This window comes from Lentinus tigrinus (genome assembly GCF_003813185.1).
Source record: "Lentinus tigrinus ALCF2SS1-7 unplaced genomic scaffold L226scaffold_20, whole genome shotgun sequence".
NCBI lineage: Eukaryota > Fungi > Basidiomycota > Agaricomycetes > Polyporales > Polyporaceae > Lentinus > Lentinus tigrinus.
The window spans coordinates 47,011-66,681 of record NW_027137929.1 but is presented as its reverse complement, the minus strand read 5'-3'; the positions used below and the strand labels follow the sequence as shown (position 1 = coordinate 66,681).

Here is a 19,671-nt window from a genome sequence, read left to right as displayed (position 1 = left end):
GAAACCTGAGTGGCACATGCCTGGACTACACTCCCTGCGCGATATCGCTGAAGATGGGTGCGGCAACGGCCGAGTACAGCAGGAATCCGAGAGAGTACTTTCTGCCCATGAGCGACGATGGCGATATTGGTATCTTGAGCACTCGGGATATCACTGGAGGACCGTCAAGGATGGGCCCATACACTCCGCATTATAAAAAGCTCGATACAATACAACAACACGCACCCCCATCGATGGACTTGAGCGTGCGCAACAGCGCTCGCTTAGTCTCGACGTCGGTGAACGTCGACGGGTTGAAGTACGCCGGCGCGTACTCGAGCAACCTGCACGTATATCGTAAGGACCGCGTTTACCAGGTAGTAACAGAAACCAGGGAAAAGCGAAGGAGGGACATACCACTCGGGCCGGACCTCGGTGGCGGTGCGGATGTACAGCTTCGTGGGGCGAGGACATATCATACAAACTGTAACGTAGAAATACAAGGACTCTAAGCTCGGGGGATTGCAACTAGAAGTACATATTGGAGACTATTCATGCTCGTGGGATCATCGTTCAAACGGTCAACATGCTGCATCTACTAGCCTGCCAAGAATCGGGGGTCGTACTATGGGGTATCTGCGGGATGAAGTAGTAGGCGTTCGATAGTGAGGATCTTCGTTCGCGGCCCGTGAAGGCCGAACATCTTGCTATGAGGAATGAGGAATGCGCGAACATATGAATCGAGACAGTGGAACGAGGGATCATCAACCATCTTGCGCTGGACTTCGTGTGATATAGACGTCTACCTGCAGCTTGGGCATGCTCATAGTATCTAACGGTCCGCAAAGGGGCCGTCGGGGAGCTGGTAGCCTGTATTGCAAGATCAGTCGGCAAGACCGCATGTACTGGACGAGGTTACTACGCACTGGTGTTGCATGCCATGAGCATGAGCGCATTCGTGGCCACGGCAGGATCACGACTAAACACCTGCCTCTTCAGCATCGACCACTCGGTGTCGGTGAACCCGTCGATCTCCTTCTCCGGTGGGCCCTCCGGGTGGTCCGGGAAATCCGCGGTTGTCGCCTCAGGAGAGTGCTCGGAGTCCTTCGTGACGACAGTGTCATCGACACCTTTGCCTTTGCCTTTGCCGTGATCGTGGGGCGTGTCACTCTCTACCAGCATGCGATCGTGGGCAAGAATCCCCTCATCGGAGTCAGCAGTGCCGCTGGTGGTGAGGGACGCGTCAAGAGGTGGAGAAGGCGCAGGGGATGACGAAGCACCAATGGCGTTCGCGACTCGAGGAGGGAGGGTATGGCCGCCACTGCCACCAGTACCGTGACTTGACATTTCCTCCATCTCCGAGTCAGAGGCGTCACCAGACTGATCCTGAGAGGTACGATCGCCAGCAGGATAACCACCAGGTTGATCGTCAAGAGACGCATCAACACCCACAGGGAGTTCACACCCCTTCGGCGTGTAGAGAATTGAGTTAACGACGGTGGAGACGAGATGGGCGTAAGTTGTGATGAGTGAATCTGCAACGTCCCAAGCGTCTGAGTGCAAGAACCTGCGCCGGTACGCGAGGTAACTCGTGCCGAGCCCCCGTGTTTGCATGTAGAACTGGAGTTTTGTATGGGCATTGAGGAGCATGGCGAAGACCGACGTCGCTTCTGATCCACGGTGTGCAAGATCTGGCAGTAGAAGTTCGTCCAACGGGGACGGGTTCTCAGAGGAGTCAACGGGGACGAGGAAGGGTTCATATGGATGGAGACACCACTCCCGCCAGTCGCGAACGGTCGGAATATATTCCCCGCCAGAGTTGACAATCTGGGCCCGAGCTTCCGGAGATAAGAGCATCAGGGGCTTATTGACTGTGAGGATCGCGGCGGGATGCAGGACAAGGAGCCGCCACTTGAAAGGCCGCAGAGCTGCCACCTGGGTGAATGGATCTGCGTTCTGCAGTGAAACAGACAATTAGGCACGGGATATGTAGTGGAGTAGGTTAAACCCTCACTGCTGGACGGGCATTCGGAAGATTCTCGTCTTTGCATGCCTCTTGCCACTTGCCATTACACGTGACCAGAATCGTGCGAATCTTGTCCAATATATTCTGCTGAGGAACGAGGGCGAAAGCGGCGTTTTGATCCCAAGGTATGTGTAGATTGGACTCCACTAACGAACGATGAGGGATTAGTGGTACAACAATGAAACATTGCCAAGAATAGGCTTACATAACATGCTGTTTTGTATACTGTCGAGCTGAAAGCCTTCTTCCCCGAAACCAAAGAAAGTGAGTAGCTTCTCCTGTATGCGTACTGTTAACAAGGTATCAGAAAATCTCGCAAGAGGACCCACCACGTCGATCTTGCGGGCGGGGTCGTTCTTCACGGCGTTGCAAATGTGAGCCACCTGTAAAGACTGGTCGCACGTGCCAGAGACGAAGCAGTGCATATCCTTGCGCAGGAGCTCCTTGCGCAGAGTCTTGAGCGCGCTGCGAGCTGGGTCCTGGCTGGAGACGGAGGATTCAGAGTCAGGGTAGTCCAGGGCCGCCATGTTGCGATGAGTGGGGTTGCCTGCGATACGATGATACGGCGGGCATTGATAGCTGATTTTGCCGTCGCGGATAATGAAGGTAGACATAACGTTACGTTGGGAGCTGGGCGTGGTGGTGGTGGCAAGAGGAGAGAAGGACTCAGGAGGCGAGGTCTGCTATCCCGACACTAGCGCTCGTCACGTCCTCCTCAGTGCGCGCATACAGCCAGCTGGTACCCCTGCATACACCCACAGCAGCCCGACTAAGAGAAGCCAAAAGCCAAAAAGGCCGCATTATAACAAGATCGATACAGTACAACAACACTCCATGCTCCCCGCCAGGAGAGAACAGACAGGCGCACCACTCGCTGCACCGCGCCGTAACATGTCTATGACGTGCCTATCTTCTTCTTCTTCTTCGCTGGGAGGTCCGACGCGGGGCTATTCCGGCCATTGGACGCACCCCCATCGCCGGACTTGAGCGAACGCTTCTTCTGCACCCTCAATAGCGCGCGCTTTGTCTCGCCATCGGTAAACGTCGACGGGTCAAAGTAAGCCGGCGCGTATTCAAGCAACCTGCACGGGGAACATAAGCATCGCATTCCAAGTAGTGAGAGAGACTTGAGAAAAGGGGCGGGGAGGGACGTACCACTCGGGCCGGACTTCGGTGACGGTGCGGATGTACGGCTTCGTGGTAAGCACGAACTCGTTGAAGATGACCCACTCCGGGGTCGTCTCGAGCCCGCACGAGGGATGGAGCGAGACGACCTGGTTGTCCTTCACGGTCAAGTAATTGTTCTTCTCGCCCTCCTTGTGCGCGACCTGCATGAAGAACCCGCAGACGAGCGCCTTGCGGATGTTCTGCCACAGTCGCCGCTCGTCCTGCGTCGACACGAGCTCGATCTCGTACCGCTCCATCGTGCGCTGCAGCTGCATGCGCACGTTCTCGGCTTGCTGCAGTGCGCGCTGCGAGAGGTAGTTGTTCCAGCACCATTGGCGATCGTGCTTGTCTGCGGTGCGGCGCGGCGCGGGGTCAGTGGGCGGTCCCAACTTGAACTAACGAGAGCGCTGATTGGGACGTACTGTTCATGTATGAGTTGAAGACGTTCATGAGCGTAAGGTGGTCGCCATCGGGTACTGTCAGCATCGCTTTCGCCTGATCGGCTTCTTTGCGCTGGTTTGGTGGCCTGAGCCAAACGTTCGGGACTGTAGGCTTTGTTGGCGGGGACTCGTCACGGGAAGAATAGGACGACATACCAGAAAGCATCGCGACTATTGTCAAGATCTCATTGCTGCAGTTGAACTCGGGGCTGACAATGAGCATCTTCGCCATCTGAACAACTTCGGGTCAGTGCCGAGGTTCAACCCAAGGGAGTCAGGACGGATATGCGTACCTGAGGGTCGAGCGGGAAGTCTGCCATGATCGCACCTAATGGCGTTAGGTTACCATCGTCGTCCAGTGCGGCCAGGTAATTGAGCAGCTCCAGCGCACGCATCAGCGTTTCTGGCGCGGGAGCATCGACATAGTCGAAGTGCACGAGATCCTTGACGCCGAGTTTCGCGAGCTCGAGCACCGTGTTCGCAAGGTTGCTCCGCAGAATCTCGGGGTGCGTCTGCTCCTCGAGCTCCGTCATGAAGTCCTTCTCCGTGTACAGGCGGAAGCACTTGCCCGGTCGTGTACGGCCCGCACGACCGGCCCGCTGTTGCGCGGATGCTTTTGAGATGGGCGAGACGAGCAGCGACTCGACACGTATGCGCGGGTTGTACACTTTCTGCTTCGAGAAGCCGGGGTCGACGACGTAGACGATACCGTCGATCGTGAGCGACGTCTCGGCGATGTTAGTCGATACGACAACCTTCCTGCCTGGAGGGCCGTCAGCCGTACGAGGAGGGGGCGCGGAGTCGAAGATGCGCTGCTGTTGTTGGGGAGGGAGGGAGGAGTACAGCGGGATACAGACGAGTGGGCCGACACTGTCCGGGTCCTGGTTGACGAGGTCGTCGGCCTCGAGCTTGATTTTTCGACATGAGTCTTCGATCTCCTCCTCACCAGTCAAGAACAGCAGGATATCACCGGGCTCCTCTGCGCGGTGGATCATAAGCACCGTGCGGATAGCAGCCTCGACATAGTCTGGTTCCGGTTCTTGTGTGTAGAATACTTCGACGGGATGTGTCCGACCTGGCACTTTGAAGAGCGGTGCAGGCTGACTGGGGCCAGCGATGCTGAAGTACTTCTGGAACTTTTGTGCATCGAGCGTGGCAGACATGATCACGACCTTGAGGTCGGAGCGGCGCTTCGCAAGGTCCTTGATGAGACCCATAAGAATATCGGTGGCAAGGGTACGTTCGTGCGCTTCGTCGAGGATGATGGTAGAGTATCGCTTGAGGTCGGGGTCGTTCATTGCTTCTCGGAGAAGCATACCGTCGGTCATGTATTTCATGAAGGTCGTACCAGGCTCAGTCATGTCCTCGAAACGGATGGAGTAACCGACCTCCTTGCCGAGTTGCACTGCAATAGAATGTGAGTGGGAAGATCTGGACGCAAGTGCAGATGGTGTGCCTCCGAGACGAAGATTCCCGACGAGCCAACTGCACGCGGAACAAAGTGGATAAGGCAGAACGTCTACAATTCCATTCCTCAACTGTTCTGAGCGCATTTCGTCCGTGGCAAGCTTGCTTTCTTAAAGTCCGCACGCACACGATAGTGCACTGCGGTAGACATCGTGGCCTCATGCAGACGATAACAAGCGCCCGTAGACGGTACAGTGAGGCTCCTCAAGGATTCGCCTCATGTATGGAACGCCCAGTATTGGAATATGGATCAATTTGCTCACCATCCATTTCGTCAGCGACACGTTTGGCAACGGACATAGCGGCAACTCGTCTTGGTTGTGTGCAAGCCACCATCTGGCCCTTCGTATGAGGAAGGTCGGAATAGCAGACGAACTGCGGGATTCTGTGCAAGAAGAGTCAGTTTCGCGATGCAATAGGTGATACGATGTGCATAAAGGGCCTTACTGTGTCGTCTTTCCTGAACCGGTCTCGCCGACCATGACGATGATCTGGTTGTTTGTAAACTTTTGCCGGGGACGTCAGCTACGTTCTCATGGGCTAGGGCCGGGGGTGTATGCCTGAAGCAACTTGACCTCCCCTGACATGGCGCGAATGAGGCAGGAGCACGTACCATCTTGAGGAACTCGTCCATCTGGCCGAAGACGGGGAGCTTCTTGCGAGCCTCGAGGATCTTCTTGTACTGTGGTGAGTGCGGCTTCTTCGTGAAGGGGTTGATATCGCTCTCCTGTAATTGCAATCAGTAAGAAGGATGGTGCGAGAAAAGAAGTAATGGACGTACCATGGCTGTCTGAACCTGCTTCGCGGTCACCTTCCGGGGCAAGAAACCATAGAGAGGATTCTTTTCGCTCGGGTCGCTCGGGAGCGACTTGGAAACTGGATGCGCCTTCGTGTATGGGTTATAAGACATGGCAGACAAGCTGAGCGTGCAAGAGGCGGAGAATAGAGAGGGAGGACGAGGGGGAGGGGGAGAAGGAAGTTGGCGGTCGAGGACGAAGTGGTGGCGCAAGCTGAACTCACAACTTGACGAAAATGCAGCGCGCGTGTCACGTGCGGGCTCTTCGCGGGGCCGCCACCGCGCTCAGCTTGGCTCAGACTCTGCCTGAGTCGCTCATCTCCAACTCTTGCTGTCCTCGCACACTCTGACTTTGTTATCCAGCTCAAATCTACTCACTTTCTACTGACCGCTGCGGATACGCGACGCTTGCCATGCAGGACGGCAGAGCCCCGAGAATCAAGAACAGGGCGCCGGCCGCCATCCAGGTTACAGCCGAGCAGCTCCTGCGCGATGCCCAAGAACGTCAGGAGTCCCAATTCCGTGCTCCGAAGCAGCGTGTGGAAGACTTTGAGGAACTTCACGAGTACCGCGGCCGCAAGCGAGAGGAGTTCGAGAAGCGTATCCGCCAGACACGGTCTAGCATGTGCGTGCCTTCCTCCACCACCAGCGGCAACGGTTGTTCTCGTGTTCAACCCACCTCTACCTCTTCACGCTGATGCTGACTCCACGTCCAGAAAAGAATGGTTACAATACGCCAACTGGGAGGTATGTACCCCTCCACTCTCATCATGCCCTCCGCAAACGACCACGTTCTTTAGGCCAGTCAAGGCGAATACGCTCGTTCGCGCTCCGTATTTGAGCGTGCCCTCGACGTCGACCCCCGCAGCGTACAACTATGGCTGTCCTACACTGAAGTGGAGCTCAAGGGTCGCAACGTCCAGCACGCACGCAACCTCTTCGACCGCGCCGTCACCCTCCTCCCACGCGTCGACCAACTGTGGTACAAGTATGTCTACCTCGAGGAGCTCCTCCAGAATGTCCCTGGGGCCCGCCAAGTGTTCGAGCGGTGGATGCAATGGGAGCCTGACGACAAGGCGTGGCAGGCGTACATCAAGCTCGAGCAACGCTACCAGGAGCTCGACCGCGCCAGTGCCATCTATGAGCGCTGGGTCGCTGTCAGACCGGAGCCAAGGGTGTGGGTCAAATGGGGCAAGTTCGAGGAGGAGAGGGGCAGGCTTGACAAGGCTCGAGAGGTCTTCCAGACCGCGCTTGAGTTCTTCGGAGACGATGAGGAGCAGATCGAGAAGGCTCAGGCGGTATTCAACGCGTTTGCAAAGATGGAGACGCGGCTGAAGGAATATGAACGGGCGAGGGTGATCTACAAGGTGCGTACCGAGAGCTCCTGGCTATCGTGCAGCTTCCTGACTTCTAGCACCCTTCCTCCCAGTTTGCGTTGTCGCGGTTGCCTCGATCAAAGTCTGCCGCGCTTTACGCGGCCTACACAAAGTTCGAGAAGCAGCACGGGACAAGGACGACGCTCGAGTCTACTGTGCTGGGCAAGCGCCGGATACAGTACGAGGAGGAGCTGCAGCACGATGGTCGCAATTACGACGTGTGGTTCGACTATGCGCGGCTGGAGGAGGGCGCTCTCCGAGACTTGCGGGAAGAGGGCGCGACATCGGAAGAGGAAGAGCGAGCCACAAATCGGGTACGCGAAGTGTACGAGCGGGCAGTCGCACAGGTACCACCAGGAGGCGAGAAGCGACATTGGAGACGGTACATCTTCCTCTGGCTATTCTACGCGCTGTTTGAGGAGACAGAAACCAAGGTGAGTCGGATCCTTCACTCATTCGGATCCCCCAGCTAACGTGGTCGCAGGACTATGAGCGCGCACGCCAGATCTACGAGACGGCGATCCGGGTTGTGCCCCACAAGCAGTTCACATTTGCGAAGCTGTGGATCATGTTCGCAAGATTCGAGGTGAGGCAGCTACAGTTGACTGCTGCGCGCAAGATCCTCGGGACGGCGATTGGGATGTGTCCAAAGGAGGCGCTTTTCAAGGGCTACATCCAGCTCGAGTTCGATCTGCGCGAGTTTGACCGCGTGCGAACACTATACGAGAAGTACATCGAGGTATGCCCTATCTTTTGTGCTGCATGCGGAGCCAGAAAGTTCACTCGCGTTGCAGTTCGACCCAACCAACTCGGCAGCATGGATCAAGTACGCCGAGCTCGAGACGCAGCTCGAGGACTTTGCGCGTGTGCGTGCCATCTACGAGCTCGGCATCTCACAGGACGCGCTGTCGGTGCCCGAGCTGCTCTGGAAGGCGTACATCGACTTCGAGACCGAGGAGGGCGAGCGCGAGAAGGCCCGCGCGCTGTACGAGCGGCTCGTGCAAATCAGCGGGCACGTCAAGGTCTGGATTTCGTACGCCACGTTCGAGGCGGAGCCGATCCCAGTTCCCCGGGTGATGCGTGAGGAGGCGGAGGACGAGGAGGAGGAAGAGGTGCCGATGGTCGAAGGCGACCCGGTGCGCGCGCGGCAGGTCTTCGAGAGGGGCTACAAGGACCTCAAGAGCAAGGGCCTCAAGCACGAGGTGCGTTCACGTTCGGTGCGAGTTCTCACGGGCAGGCCGCTGACCACGTTGCGTTCCGCAGCGCGTCGTCCTGTTGGAGATCTGGAAGACGTTCGAGGAAAAGTACGGCACGGCGGAGGACGTGGTGAAGGTGCAAGGCATGATGCCGATCACGAGCAAGCGGCGCGTCGTCGACAAGGAGACGGGCCAGACGGTCGAGGACTGGGACATCGTGTTTGCGGACGACGAGCGCGAGTCGAACCCGACAAGCTTCAAGTTCCTCCAGATGGCGCATGCGTGGAAGGCCGCGCAGGCGAAGGCGGGTGCGGGTGGTGCGGGTGGTGCGGCACCGCTGTCTGGGTTCGTTGCTGCTGCTGCAGCATCGTCGGCATCGGCGTCCTCTGGGCAGGGGGAGAAGGAGGCGGAGGAGGGCCGGAGAGAACGCATGGACGATGCGAGCAGCGATGTGGCGAGCTCCAATGGGGGCGACGACTAGGCTTGTGTGGAGTAGTCCTTGTAGTTTTTGACGACCTATGCTGTTACTGTGAATTCAGAGCGGACTGTAACTTTTACTGTCGATGGTTGATTGACTCAGGCCTGTGAGGTTCATACCCATCCGCACCCCGTGGCTGAGATCTTGAGCTATGTAGCTATAGCGGGGTTCTTCGGGATCGCTCATTCAATTTCGCTTAAGTTGGGCCTCCGATATCTCAGACTCCGCGCGACTCGCAGTCTGCTCCTGGTTCATGTATCTTCTTCCTCGTCTCTGTCTACTTCGCAATGTCGTTCGTGAGTATCATCGTGATTTCGTGCCTTGTTTGGGCTCAAATTTCCACTTGAGCCCCTCGCCCCGTCGCCGTCGTCGCATCCGTCCAGCGGTGCCACTCAAGGTCGTCGCAGCCAACCTCAGGCTGGTGCACGTCCACCCACGTTCTGCAGGATGGATGAGTATGTACTCGACGTTTGTCCGGAGTATACGCCTTTATCGAAGGAGGAGGTGGAGGGGTTTCTCCGTGAAGAGGGCGCCACCGATGAGACCATGCAGGATTATCTCGATGCATTGAACCGTTTGATGGAGACCAGGATGGGTCCAAATTCTGTCGGTTTCCGGGTGATTGGCGTGAGTGAGTTCGTTTGAAGTTCGGGTTACAGCACTTAATCATCGCTGTCCTCTAGGTGAAGCCGCGTTCCGATGATACCAACGTCTACACGGTTCCCATCAACGGCACAGACTTCGCCATCCGCATGTGGGAAGGCGGCATGGACTATTACTCTGCAGTTCTGTCTCGATTTCTTCGACACCCGCCAGCGGATTGCGGTCAACTGTCCTCAAGGCTTCTCTATCCATCCTGCCGCGTCCAGCATGCCGGACGTGTCCAATGTGCCGGGCGTGACCATTATGCCGGGCGCGTCCCATATGCCGGGCACGTTCTCTACGCCGGGAGTTTTCTCCATGCGAGGGGCGTTGCCTTCGTGGGAGCAAGCATTTGATTACACCGCAGGCGACATCCTTCCTGGCCAGGAGAAGTGGAGTGTCCCAGCGGGATCGCACCTCAGTGTCGTCAAGGACGGCCGCGCACTCGTCACTTTCGCCGTGCCTCTCACCCGGGCTCAACAGAACATGATGGCCGGGGTCGTTCAGCCGACGTTGGGGTATGGTCGTTGAAGTCCCGTCGTGTGTGTCCGATTCGTGTCCTTCTATGTGCTCTTCGTGCTGTCTCAGCGTCGCTGCTATCGTCAATGTTCAATGCACATCCCTATCGGATGTGCCATGTAGTCTGGTCCTTCCTCGTATGCATAATTGCATGTGGCATGTGCATGGGTTCGCAGATGGTAGGATCGGTACAACAGCTTGATTCCCAGATGACAAAGTACACGTGAACTACAGCAAGTCTACTCGAGACCAATCCATGCAAAGCTCGTAAGCGTCCGTTCAGCAATCATCAGGAACAGTGGTGTCGTCGTTGTGGTTGGCAGCGTTGACACCGAGACCCTTGCTCGCGAACACGTTCCAGAGCAAGCACTTGTTCGCGCCGTCGTAGCGGTTCGCATCCGCCTGGATCCATGCATCGCGCGCGGTGGGGAACGTCGGGTTGCATGGCTGGAGCGCAAGCGAGTCGAGGAAGAGGTGGAGGAAGACCGAGTTGCCTGCTGTGCTGCCCGGGTTCGTGCGCGCGTCAGCCGCGTGGCCGTGCTCCTCGACCAGGGCGGCGTAAACGTTGTGCAGGAGGTTCGCCCACACCTCGCCGATGTTGTGCACCTCGTTGAGCGTCTTGATCGACGAGTAGCGGAGCGGGTTCGTCGACGCCGACGTAGAGTACGGGTGCGTCCGGATGCCTGCGGCGTCGTCGATCACCCACTGGCCCATCACGTAGTCCACTGTCGTCTCGCCAGTCTGGTGCAGCCAGCTTTGGGTCCCCTGTCAGCATTACTCGATGGAAGATATTGGGAGGAAGAGCTCACTCGGCGAATGCGTCAGACCAGCCCTCACCCATGCCACCAGCCTCGGTAGTCTGGAGGCAGCGACCGGTGCCACCGCCAGTCATACGGTTGGTCAGACCGTGCGTGTTCTCGTGAGCGATGATGTCGTTCTCGATAGCGCCGTCACGCTCGGGGCTGGTGAGGTCCCAGAGGAACATGCGCATCGCGCCGCTCTGGCCATCGGGCGGCGTGGAGAAGTCGGCGTTGTCAGTGCCGGCAGACGACTGGACGGAGATAGTAACGCGATCATTGCCCGCGCCGCCCTTGCCGAAGTTGTTGTTCTGGAAGTTGAACGCGGACTCGGTGAAGCCGTAGCGGTAGTGGATGTCGTGTACCGAGTTGACGATGTAGAATGCGTTGGTGCGGGCCGCGTTCACGTTTGCGCTCGTGGTGGGCGCCGTCGAGAGGTTAACGGGGTAGTTAAAGACGAGACCGGAGCCCGACTGGGACGTGACAGAGCTCTGGCTGCTCTTGAAGGCAATCGCGTTGTTGCCGGCGGTCGTCGTGGTCGTGGTCGTGCCATCGCTGTGCCAGCCCTGGGGCGATGCGGTGGTGTCCTGAGGGTCGGTGAGCGTCTCAAAGCCCTCGGTGGGGATCTCCTTCTGGATGGGAAGAACGAGGTACTGTGTATGATAGTTCAGCGATCGGCACTATTCGGAGGAATCATAAGACTGACCGAAGCCTTAGCCACAAAGTCGGTGACGGAGACCACCTCCCCGGTGTGGGCATCGACGAACGCCTCATACCAGGTGCCCGCCTCCTCGTTGCGGACCTGGAAGGAGTGGGTGAGGACGACAGAGTCATCCTCCTTTGCGAAGTACTCGAGCTGGGGCTCGGGGAAGTTGGCGGCGTCGTAGCTGCCGTTCAACTGCTTCTCAGCAATGGAAATAGCATCCTCGACGCTGACCGAAGGCGTGGAGGCCGCGACCTTGGAGGCCTGGACAAACGAAGAACCGAAGGCCGCGACCTTGTTGGCCTTGTTGAATGCGACGTTGGCGACCGCGTTGGCAACGGGGACGCCGTTCAGCTTCTGCTTAACGTAGACGTGGCTCGCAGTCTCGCTCTCGAACGAAGAGCGGACGTGAACGGCATCGGAGTCGATGCCGCTGCGAGACTGAACGAAAGCGATGGCAGAGTCTTCGAGAGTCGCGTCAGAGCGCTTCGACAGAGGGTGGTCAATACCGGTTCCGAAGGTCTGCGCAATGCCGAAACATTAGCAGCGACCGTAGGATATACCTGGGAAGGAACCGACCTCGTAGGACGAAGCGGGGTGGTACGCTTCGATCTTGAGACTCCCAATCTCACGAGTGCGGTGGGTGGCGTACTTGGAGTTGACGGGGTACGGGACCGCAGTCGCGGAGTGCGCGCAGAGCACGGCGAGGAAGACGGAGGCGAAGACCTTCTTGAAAGCGAACATGGTTCAAGTAGAGGAGTTCGTGGGTTTGTCCGTGAACGGTGAGTGCGCGAGAGGGGAGGGAAGACGGAGACCTGTGAAAGTCTGTCTGGAGCTACGACGGAGAACGAAGTCGCCTGGAGACTGTGTGGTCAAGTCAAGCACCTTTATACCTTCAACCGCTTGCGTGCTCATGCACCCTTTGTCACCGGTCTTGTAGGCGTGGCCGCTGGAGAATCACGACCACATGGTTCTCGGGTGCGTGGTTGCAAACAGCCGTAGCCTTCTCGATGGCGACCATGCATGGCATGGCCATGCCATCATGCGGCTGCAACACAGCAACCTGCGATAAATGACAAGATCTCTCGGAGGTTGCGCAGCCCGACAACGCACAAAGAGAAGCCACTTTCTCCCGACGACTACAACCGAGTCAGATCCGGGTCCCCCGCTTCGGATAAGCCAGTCCCCAGTTGGCTAAGGTCGCCCATCGGAACCCAAGGAAGCAAGCACCAGTATGTACTAGTACTTCAGCTAAGTGATCCGCAAGGCTAGAGAAGCTATAAGTACGTACGTTTTGCTACTCCGGGCGATCAGGCCTTCTCTCTGTCTCTTCTGTGCGCCAGTTGATGAGACAGAGTGCTCTGTTCTCGACAATCGACGGACGTACCTGGCATACGGCATACGTGTGCTGCGTCATTGCTGGCAGCACGCGAGTATGCAACTCCTGACGCTCGCGTCACTGCTTGACCACATGAATGGACCGTCTTGTGCCGATGCCAAGAGCTTCTTATGTCGGTCTCTATAGAATGACAACAGAAGTCATCACGACGACGTTATCGTAGGCGTTCAACATTCCCGCCGGAACATCGCCACAGGGTGTACGCGAGCATCGGATGTGCATCACGACCCGCGTGCATCAAGGATGTCGAATCTTGGTATCATGACCTACGGGTCGAGGCGGGGTGTCGCGAGGTCAATGTGTCCCACCGGGGATGAATCTCACCGCCCGCTGATCAACATCTAAGACCAGATCAACTGGTTGCGCGACCAACAGCCCCAGGTCCGAGAGCCCCTCATGCAGTTAAGTCCGACAGAGCGAGGACACTGCTTCACCCAGTGCACCTGAACATTTAGTATAGCTGAGCAGTTTTTTACATGGTCTTTCAAGACGCATTCGCGAGCTCGTGTGACTCTGCGCTCAGCGCTCAGATCTCAACCTGGACGAGTAGGAAATGAGTCAACACGATATGAAACATATAACTCAGGTCCGTTACCGGGCCCACTGGCACGCGGAACCAGAATTTACAGACACTCACCTTCTGGTGAAGAGTGTAAACTCACGCATCTTGGTCTACGGTCGGGCGTAAAAGACGTAGCCTGGGGCCTGGGTGCAAGTAAGAATCCACACGGTCGGAACGAACTTCGTCATCGCCGCTGTTTGCCGAAAGGGCCTGCGCGGCCTAGTAGCGCCCGCGGTACTTTTGGTTTCAACGTCCACCATGACCAGTCGTCTTCGGTATGTCGCGCTCCCCACAACGGCGCAGCCTACTCTGAAGATCACCCCTGTAAGCAATGGTTTAAAAAAAATTCCCCCTTGTGCTCAAGGTTTCGGAGTCGCGGTAGCACATCGACGAGATGGCAAGGGCCTGACGCGCCTAGGTTATGATACCCTCCGTGAGTTTTCTTTTGCCTTAGACGCGACCTGATCGTCTCAAGTATCGCTTCTTGTCTTCATGAAGGTACTTGTGGGCGTTGTCTTCACGATGAGGCTTGGATCTCGTCAAATACTCATACTATTCGAACGAATCACGTCCGTCCACTTCGGGTAAGTTGCGCAGCGCAACAAAACACTGCGGCCGCGTTCCTTCGTGGTCTGGTGAACTCTTGAGCCCACTTTTTGCGGGTCTGTGACACGTGGGGAAAACCTTCGCGGCTGCTACTCCCTCAAGCCGCGGATATCGCTCGAGGTGATGTGCCACGGCGTTACGGTGACCTCAGTAACTTCAGTCAAGAGCGGATCAGAGCATCGCCCCTCCATGCGGCAAGTCCCTGTCACAAGATTTGCGACTCCTACGTAACCACAAGCTTCGGCTATACCGACGTAGAGAAACCTCATCAATTACCCTCGATTTATCTCCCAATATACGTTATGTTAGGTCTCGTCCACGAGCCTCTGAAGCCAAAGCAAGACGCAGATGGCCTCATCGGGATAACGGACATCCCACGAACCCCCGGCATGATATGATAGGCGACAATCCCCGCAGCGCCCAGGGGGTATCCTCTAACACCTTCGATCCTCTTCACAGACTTCGCCCTCCGCGCCGGTCAACCTTCGACCAGCTTGTGTGGCCCTCGAGGTCAAAGAATCCGCTTTTCTACGTAAACAGTAGACTGTCATGTCCGCCGCCGTAACTGACCCTCCGCTTATCGCCAGATTTATCCATATCCCGCCATTGCCCTCAACGGTCCAGCGCTCCGTCCCGAAAAGAAGGCAGAAAACGTTCCTCCCCATCTTCGTTTAAGTTTTCTCTCCGCAGCACAGTGCGTGGCCGACTACGACGAATTGGACTCGTTGCTGTCCTGTGAGTCACGACGAAATGCCGCATTCGGCACACGAACTCCAGAAGCCTCGTCAGATGAGTTCAGCGTGGCCGAATTTTGCTGCCTGTGAGCTTCGTCTTCCACACAGTTTTTGCGTAGATGCCGGCTGGCAGCTGCGATAAGCGGTTCCCTCTCTTGACTCGTACCTCCAAGGTCCGTGATCTCTTCCACGTAACAACACCGCAGCTGCTTACTCACATCCTGTACCATATCCTGTCTCTAGCGACGCGACCATCAATTGACGCTAGAAGGCAAGCCAACGGTCCTCTGCCAATCATGCCAGGGTCCAGCCGCTTAAGGTGCTCGAGGGACGCCACAATGCACAAGGTATGGCTGCCGTCCAGGGTCGTGGCAAGGGACCGCCGTTATTCCGTGAATATTCGACGTTAAATCACGAGTACGAGTGCCGGTTATGTTTTGTGAACTATTTTTGTGACGCCGACTTCCTCCATCGAGCGAGACCAGGACCGGAGGGCCCTCATACATATAAGGACCAGATTCGGTACAGGAAAGGTCACGACTCCTCCGCCGTAGTCGATTCCTCCCGCTCCCTGCGTCAACACGGCACGTCCCAACTTCGTTACCCTCTCTGCTTACGGCGCGGCTGACTCCCTTACAGTGCAGATCTTGGCATGGCTCGTAGTCGTGGGCGGCGCAAGTTGGGGAAGGTAGACAGTCCCGACGGTGTCTTCGCTGGGGGTCCCGCACGCAAGATGCGCTCCCAAGCTCGAGTCATCCTTAAGAGGCGTATCGGTAAGCCACTCCCCGCGTCCTTCTGCCCTCCGAGCACACTGACGAGCTATCTCATACATCCGCAGAGAACAAGACAGGAGACAAGAGCGCTACGCTCTGGTATGAAGGGAATTATTACCATCGGTTCGTCTACATGCGTCGGCGGATCCGGATCGATCGCTGGCCCGACGCGGTGCCGTTCCGGAACCTTAGCGATCTCACCGAAGCCCAGTTGATCTTGCTACTCGACGCTCTGAAGAAGCGGGGCAAGGGCGCGGTGCGCTTTGTGGACGTGTCGGACGCAGAGGCTGCGGCGCATGCGCGCGATGTGGAAGGCGTCCTCCCTGGGGTGTACAAGCAATCCGCCATCGGGTTGGGCCACCCTGGTCGCAGCGACGTCAAGAAGTCCAGGTTCAAGAACGGCAAGCCCGTCAGTAAGGGGAGGAAGCTGAGGACGAAGGGGGCTATCACACCGAAGTACGTTGATGACTCGGATATGGAGTAGACGTACGCGTTCGCCCGATATGTCTTGTGTTCTTGTCATGCATGCCGCATTTCCCGCCTTTACCAGGATTCACACGCACACTAGCTTACTTGTGACACGGTGTATGGATTAATGATTATGGACGAAAGGTCGTCATGTCTACGTTCAATCGAATTACCGCCGTACAGACATACTGCGGTTCAACGACCTGTCGAAATCGATACTCCCAAAGCCGGTAACCTGATGAATTTTCTGTAAGTCCCTAGCAGACCAGAGTTAGGTGTGGGGAGAACGTACAACGATGAATTCCCGAGTTCAGGATCATGATCGTATTGACTGCTGTGATAGTGCAGGTCAAGGCGCAATGAGCACACATCTTCGGGCATGTGGAACGTTGATCCTGCTGGAGTGAACATCGCGACTACCTCGAGTCACGGTTTAGTTGCCAAGTTGGCACCGCGCGTGATGCTAGTGCCCCTCCCCGTCTCCGGGACCTCCCGCACAAGGTAATGTGAGTTGAATGTGGACGACGACTCGGCGAGTTTCCCAGGCGACCGCTCCAGCGCTCAAACTATATTGAGGGCAGGGCGATGCGTTTGACTTAACCCCGATCGACGTGGTGAGTGCGTTTTCCCATTTGGTTACAGTCCCTGCCGATATGTTGTGGGATCCAGTACAACACAAATAAAACGCTCGTATATTCATCGCAATCCGGAACAGACAGGCTACCACGCATAAGCACTCCTTCTCCTAACATCTTACAGACACTGAGACATTGACCGGAATCTGTGAATATCCATATTCGCTCGTCATCCAAAGCCGGCTAGCATTCCCGCGTTCTCTGTGCGCTATGCGCTACGTACGGATACGTTGTCAGCGGAGTCCACATGGTAGCAGGTGAAGACACGCACCTGCTGAGTTTACAGCGCCGACGCCAGCGGAATGGAAGGGATGGGGATGGAGGGAAGAGAGACGGGGAGAGAGACAGATGGGACTGAAACCGGGAGGGAGACCGACGGGATGACCGACGTCGGGATGGAAGGGACAGAAACGGGGAGGGAGGCAGAAGGGACGGAGACCGGAAGAGAGACCGAGGGGATGTCGACCGACGTCGGGATGGAAGGAAGGGAGACAGAAGGGATGTCAACCGACGTCGGGATGGAAGGAAGGGAGACAGAAGGGACGGAGACGGGGAGGGAGACAGAGGGGACGGAGACCGGAAGAGAGACCGAGGGGATGGCGACCGACGTCGGGATGGTAGGAATGGAGACTGGAAGAGAGACCGACGGGATGATGGAAGGGAGAGAGACGGAAGGAATGACCGCCGCAGGGGTCGGGGCCGCGTCGGGGGCCAAGATCGAGGACAGCTCGCTCCCTATACACAGATAATTAGTTTCACATTATGTCCACATGTCTGCAAGAGACGTTACCGATGGAGCTGAGGGCGCTGCTGAAGACGTTCCGGATATATCAGCCGCTTGTACGAATACGAAGGTACCGGATGTCCTACCTCACGTCGCCCGGGACATCGGTCGGAGCGGCGAAGGGAATGGAGACGGCAATCGACGTCGGGAAGCCCGGAGGGAGGATCTGAGGGACCGGGTTGGCCAGCACAACGGCTGCGAAAGCGAAGGCGGCGAGGAGCTTAGAGAACATGATGAGTGCGAGAAGAGGTGGTAGTAAGCTTGTTAAGCTTGAGTGGTTTCGAGAGCTGAGTGCGCAGTGAGTTGTGAGCAGATGCCCTGAGGTCGGTCTGCAGAGACCACCCAGCTCTTTATACCTCTCGACACACGCTCAACAGACCCAATTCATCCGCTTAGTGAATGTTGGCCGGTTCTGTGGTTCCGCCATCTGTACATTGTCTTGCTGCGCATGTCGCACGACTCCCGCGAGAACCCAGCGAACACATGGAGGGTTAATTTTGCAGCGATGACGACATAAAGCTTGAACAACGTTCTTCTTCCGCTCTCAGGCTTCATATAGACGTGGGAAGTATCCACATCATGCAGTGCGTGAGCTTCGTCGAAGAGATGAACAGGGGTACCAGTGTGCCGGCTCCAGTTCATGGGAACACGGAATTTCCACGTCGTTTGGTGGAGCGGAGTTAACGCGACGCAAATCTAGAGGGGTTAAGGACCTACGCAGAGTGCGACACGGAGACGATGTTAGGTATACGAATTCCTCTGTCCTTGGGCGCGTTGAGCAAGGTCCACTGTGAACCCGATGCCGTGCAATTGCTGGTGAGAACAGCTCTCCGTCGGACGCTTTGACCATTCATTTAGAGCTCCGGAAGCAGAGAACATGCAGTCAAGGATGCGGTGTCGGAGGTCAACGACGAGCACTCTGGGAACGGCGATGAGGGAGATCCTCACCAAGTATGGTCTAGCACCGCTCGGACCCGAGTCGAGTGCTCGAAGGTGCCCGAATAACTCGCTAAAAGAGAACGCGACGCTACGGATGAAGTCCGGTTGGTCAGCTTGCGCATGCTGTACCGTGGATCGCGTCAGAGATTTACTTGCCAAGTTACATTGCATAGTTGCCGTCCGGGAAGTCTTACTCTCGGTAGCATTGACCCTGTACTTGAACGTTGAGCGAAAGTATCCATCGAGTCGGCAAGAAATACCGTATAGATGCAAGCGCACCACACCGGCGCCCTAGTAGCTTCCCCAGCCAGTACGTCAGCGCATACGTCGGCACACAATGGCTTGAAGGGCTCGGTCTCAGCGAACAAGGTAGGGACAGGACCATGCCAAGAGGGTCTACTCCACTAGCATAAGGCTTGAAGTTCTCTGACCTCGCATTCAAGCGACGATGACGACGACGATCCAGGCTCTGCCTGCATACCGGGTAAGTTGCTGTGCGACACACTGTATGCAGAAGCACGAAGGTGAGGCGGTTTTCCCGAAAGCGACTTCCTAGAACTCACGCGATGACGCTGCATCATGAGAGTACGGCGCAGCATGCAAGGAACGAGGAGTCCGTGTCATAGACTTCAGTCAACCAGTGTTGTGGAGGAAATTGCTAGTGTATCGAAGCGGCCGAGTACGGAGAGAACGTGTCTCGAGTCGTGAATCTTCTAAACACAGACCAATGATGAGTGGATTCCGGGAGTCCATCCCGCAGGCAGTGCCTGTGACGTTGGGGGTCGAGGTGCTGAGCAAGCCCGAAGTTAAACATCGGTTGATTGATGTTTGTATGCCTCTGCTAACAATCCAGTAGCTGAGCCTCCCATGAGCCAGTACTGCCGGCAACAAGAAGGGACGAGTAATTGAGCTAGCGACGCACCAGCGGGAATTGTCTGACTTGGCCGGTGCATCTAGCCAATATCACCGGTACCATAGGGATGGCAGAGGTCAGGATTGGAGTAAAGTTCTCGCACTCGGCACCGAGAAGAGTGCCATGAGGCATACCCGGAGAGAGCGAAGCACCAGTAAGCCTTGACGGAGAATGCGACCGATTTGTTGTTCGGAGGTAGTTGTGCTACACGTGTATCAGCTTTCTTTGTGGTGCAAATGTCGGGTATTGGGTCCTCTCGAGACAAAGATATC

At 56.7% G+C, this 19,671-nt stretch overlaps 8 protein-coding genes across 8 annotated transcripts; 3 read left to right on the top strand and 5 right to left on the bottom strand.

Annotated features, from left to right (window-relative positions):
- Positions 1 to 25: 25 nt before the first annotated feature.
- L226DRAFT_572664 (uncharacterized protein) lies at positions 26 to 458 on the bottom strand (the record flags this gene model as incomplete). The annotated part of the gene is made up of 3 exons (XM_067684714.1): positions 26 to 153; positions 226 to 323; positions 397 to 458. 3 exons carry the CDS (start codon positions 456 to 458, stop codon positions 26 to 28), a joined length of 288 nt encoding a protein of 95 aa, XP_067533436.1.
- On the bottom strand, positions 441 to 2,740 carry L226DRAFT_614446 (uncharacterized protein). Its single transcript, XM_067686645.1, has 5 exons — positions 2,335 to 2,740; positions 2,211 to 2,283; positions 1,994 to 2,151; positions 906 to 1,935; positions 441 to 849 (listed from the first exon to the last, which is right to left on the bottom strand). The coding sequence occupies exons 1-5, from the start codon at positions 2,617 to 2,619 to the stop codon at positions 812 to 814; spliced, it is 1,584 nt and encodes a 527-aa protein (XP_067533435.1). The 5' UTR covers positions 2,620 to 2,740; the 3' UTR covers positions 441 to 811.
- A 58-nt stretch (positions 2,741 to 2,798) lies between these two features.
- Positions 2,799 to 6,068, bottom strand: L226DRAFT_536727 (pre-mRNA-splicing factor ATP-dependent RNA helicase PRP43). Its single transcript, XM_067681173.1, has 9 exons — positions 5,861 to 6,068; positions 5,693 to 5,806; positions 5,527 to 5,585; positions 5,343 to 5,464; positions 3,906 to 5,017; positions 3,769 to 3,844; positions 3,595 to 3,717; positions 3,161 to 3,521; positions 2,799 to 3,087 (listed from the first exon to the last, which is right to left on the bottom strand). The coding sequence occupies exons 1-9, from the start codon at positions 5,987 to 5,989 to the stop codon at positions 2,901 to 2,903; spliced, it is 2,283 nt and encodes a 760-aa protein (XP_067533434.1). The 5' UTR covers positions 5,990 to 6,068; the 3' UTR covers positions 2,799 to 2,900.
- Positions 6,069 to 6,178: 110 nt separating this feature from the next.
- L226DRAFT_614444 (protein prenylyltransferase) lies at positions 6,179 to 9,056 on the top strand. Its single transcript, XM_067686644.1, has 7 exons — positions 6,179 to 6,500; positions 6,592 to 6,622; positions 6,676 to 7,242; positions 7,305 to 7,685; positions 7,736 to 7,990; positions 8,046 to 8,453; positions 8,515 to 9,056. Exons 1-7 carry the CDS (start codon positions 6,289 to 6,291, stop codon positions 8,926 to 8,928), a joined length of 2,268 nt encoding a protein of 755 aa, XP_067533433.1. The 5' UTR covers positions 6,179 to 6,288; the 3' UTR covers positions 8,929 to 9,056.
- Positions 9,057 to 9,182: 126 nt separating this feature from the next.
- Positions 9,183 to 10,098, top strand: L226DRAFT_614443 (uncharacterized protein; the record flags this gene model as incomplete). Its single annotated transcript, XM_067686643.1, has 4 exons — positions 9,183 to 9,221; positions 9,274 to 9,552; positions 9,609 to 9,644; positions 9,712 to 10,098. The coding sequence occupies exons 1-4, from the start codon at positions 9,213 to 9,215 to the stop codon at positions 10,096 to 10,098; spliced, it is 711 nt and encodes a 236-aa protein (XP_067533432.1). The 5' UTR covers positions 9,183 to 9,212.
- A 170-nt stretch (positions 10,099 to 10,268) lies between these two features.
- L226DRAFT_553889 (uncharacterized protein) lies at positions 10,269 to 12,598 on the bottom strand. The gene is made up of 4 exons (XM_067682956.1): positions 12,166 to 12,598; positions 11,590 to 12,108; positions 10,896 to 11,536; positions 10,269 to 10,840 (listed from the first exon to the last, which is right to left on the bottom strand). The coding sequence occupies exons 1-4, from the start codon at positions 12,328 to 12,330 to the stop codon at positions 10,366 to 10,368; spliced, it is 1,800 nt and encodes a 599-aa protein (XP_067533431.1). The 5' UTR covers positions 12,331 to 12,598; the 3' UTR covers positions 10,269 to 10,365.
- A 2,928-nt stretch (positions 12,599 to 15,526) lies between these two features.
- L226DRAFT_614441 (uncharacterized protein) lies at positions 15,527 to 16,223 on the top strand. Its single transcript, XM_067686642.1, has 2 exons — positions 15,527 to 15,660; positions 15,726 to 16,223. Exons 1-2 carry the CDS (start codon positions 15,540 to 15,542, stop codon positions 16,142 to 16,144), a joined length of 540 nt encoding a protein of 179 aa, XP_067533430.1. The 5' UTR covers positions 15,527 to 15,539; the 3' UTR covers positions 16,145 to 16,223.
- Positions 16,224 to 17,043: 820 nt separating this feature from the next.
- Positions 17,044 to 17,779, bottom strand: L226DRAFT_572657 (uncharacterized protein; the record flags this gene model as incomplete). The annotated part of the gene is made up of 3 exons (XM_067684713.1): positions 17,044 to 17,498; positions 17,554 to 17,573; positions 17,634 to 17,779. The coding sequence occupies 3 exons, from the start codon at positions 17,777 to 17,779 to the stop codon at positions 17,044 to 17,046; spliced, it is 621 nt and encodes a 206-aa protein (XP_067533429.1).
- Positions 17,780 to 19,671: the final 1,892 nt, after the last annotated feature.

Coding starts and splice junctions, on each gene's coding strand:
- L226DRAFT_536727 (XM_067681173.1), bottom strand. CDS start 5,989: ATGTCTTATAACCCATACACGAAGGCGCATCCAGTTTCCAAGTCGCTC. Junction 3,718..3,768: donor AATAGTCGCGATGCTTTCTG/GTATGTCGTCCT, acceptor CAAAGCCTACAG/TCCCGAACGTTTGGCTCAGG. Junction 3,088..3,160: donor ACCGAAGTCCGGCCCGAGTG/GTACGTCCCTCC, acceptor TTCCCCGTGCAG/GTTGCTTGAATACGCGCCGG.
- L226DRAFT_553889 (XM_067682956.1), bottom strand. CDS start 12,330: ATGTTCGCTTTCAAGAAGGTCTTCGCCTCCGTCTTCCTCGCCGTGCTC. Junction 11,537..11,589: donor ACTTTGTGGCTAAGGCTTCG/GTCAGTCTTATG, acceptor TATCATACACAG/TACCTCGTTCTTCCCATCCA. Junction 10,841..10,895: donor TGGTCTGACGCATTCGCCGA/GTGAGCTCTTCC, acceptor GGGGACCCAAAG/CTGGCTGCACCAGACTGGCG.
- L226DRAFT_614446 (XM_067686645.1), bottom strand. CDS start 2,619: ATGTCTACCTTCATTATCCGCGACGGCAAAATCAGCTATCAATGCCCG. Junction 1,936..1,993: donor TTCCGAATGCCCGTCCAGCA/GTGAGGGTTTAA, acceptor GTTTCACTGCAG/AACGCAGATCCATTCACCCA. Junction 850..905: donor GCTCATGGCATGCAACACCA/GTGCGTAGTAAC, acceptor CTTGCAATACAG/GCTACCAGCTCCCCGACGGC.
- L226DRAFT_614441 (XM_067686642.1), top strand. CDS start 15,540: ATGGCTCGTAGTCGTGGGCGGCGCAAGTTGGGGAAGGTAGACAGTCCC. Junction 15,661..15,725: donor CATCCTTAAGAGGCGTATCG/GTAAGCCACTCC, acceptor ATACATCCGCAG/AGAACAAGACAGGAGACAAG.
- L226DRAFT_614444 (XM_067686644.1), top strand. CDS start 6,289: ATGCAGGACGGCAGAGCCCCGAGAATCAAGAACAGGGCGCCGGCCGCC. Junction 7,686..7,735: donor TTGAGGAGACAGAAACCAAG/GTGAGTCGGATC, acceptor ACGTGGTCGCAG/GACTATGAGCGCGCACGCCA. Junction 7,991..8,045: donor TATACGAGAAGTACATCGAG/GTATGCCCTATC, acceptor CTCGCGTTGCAG/TTCGACCCAACCAACTCGGC.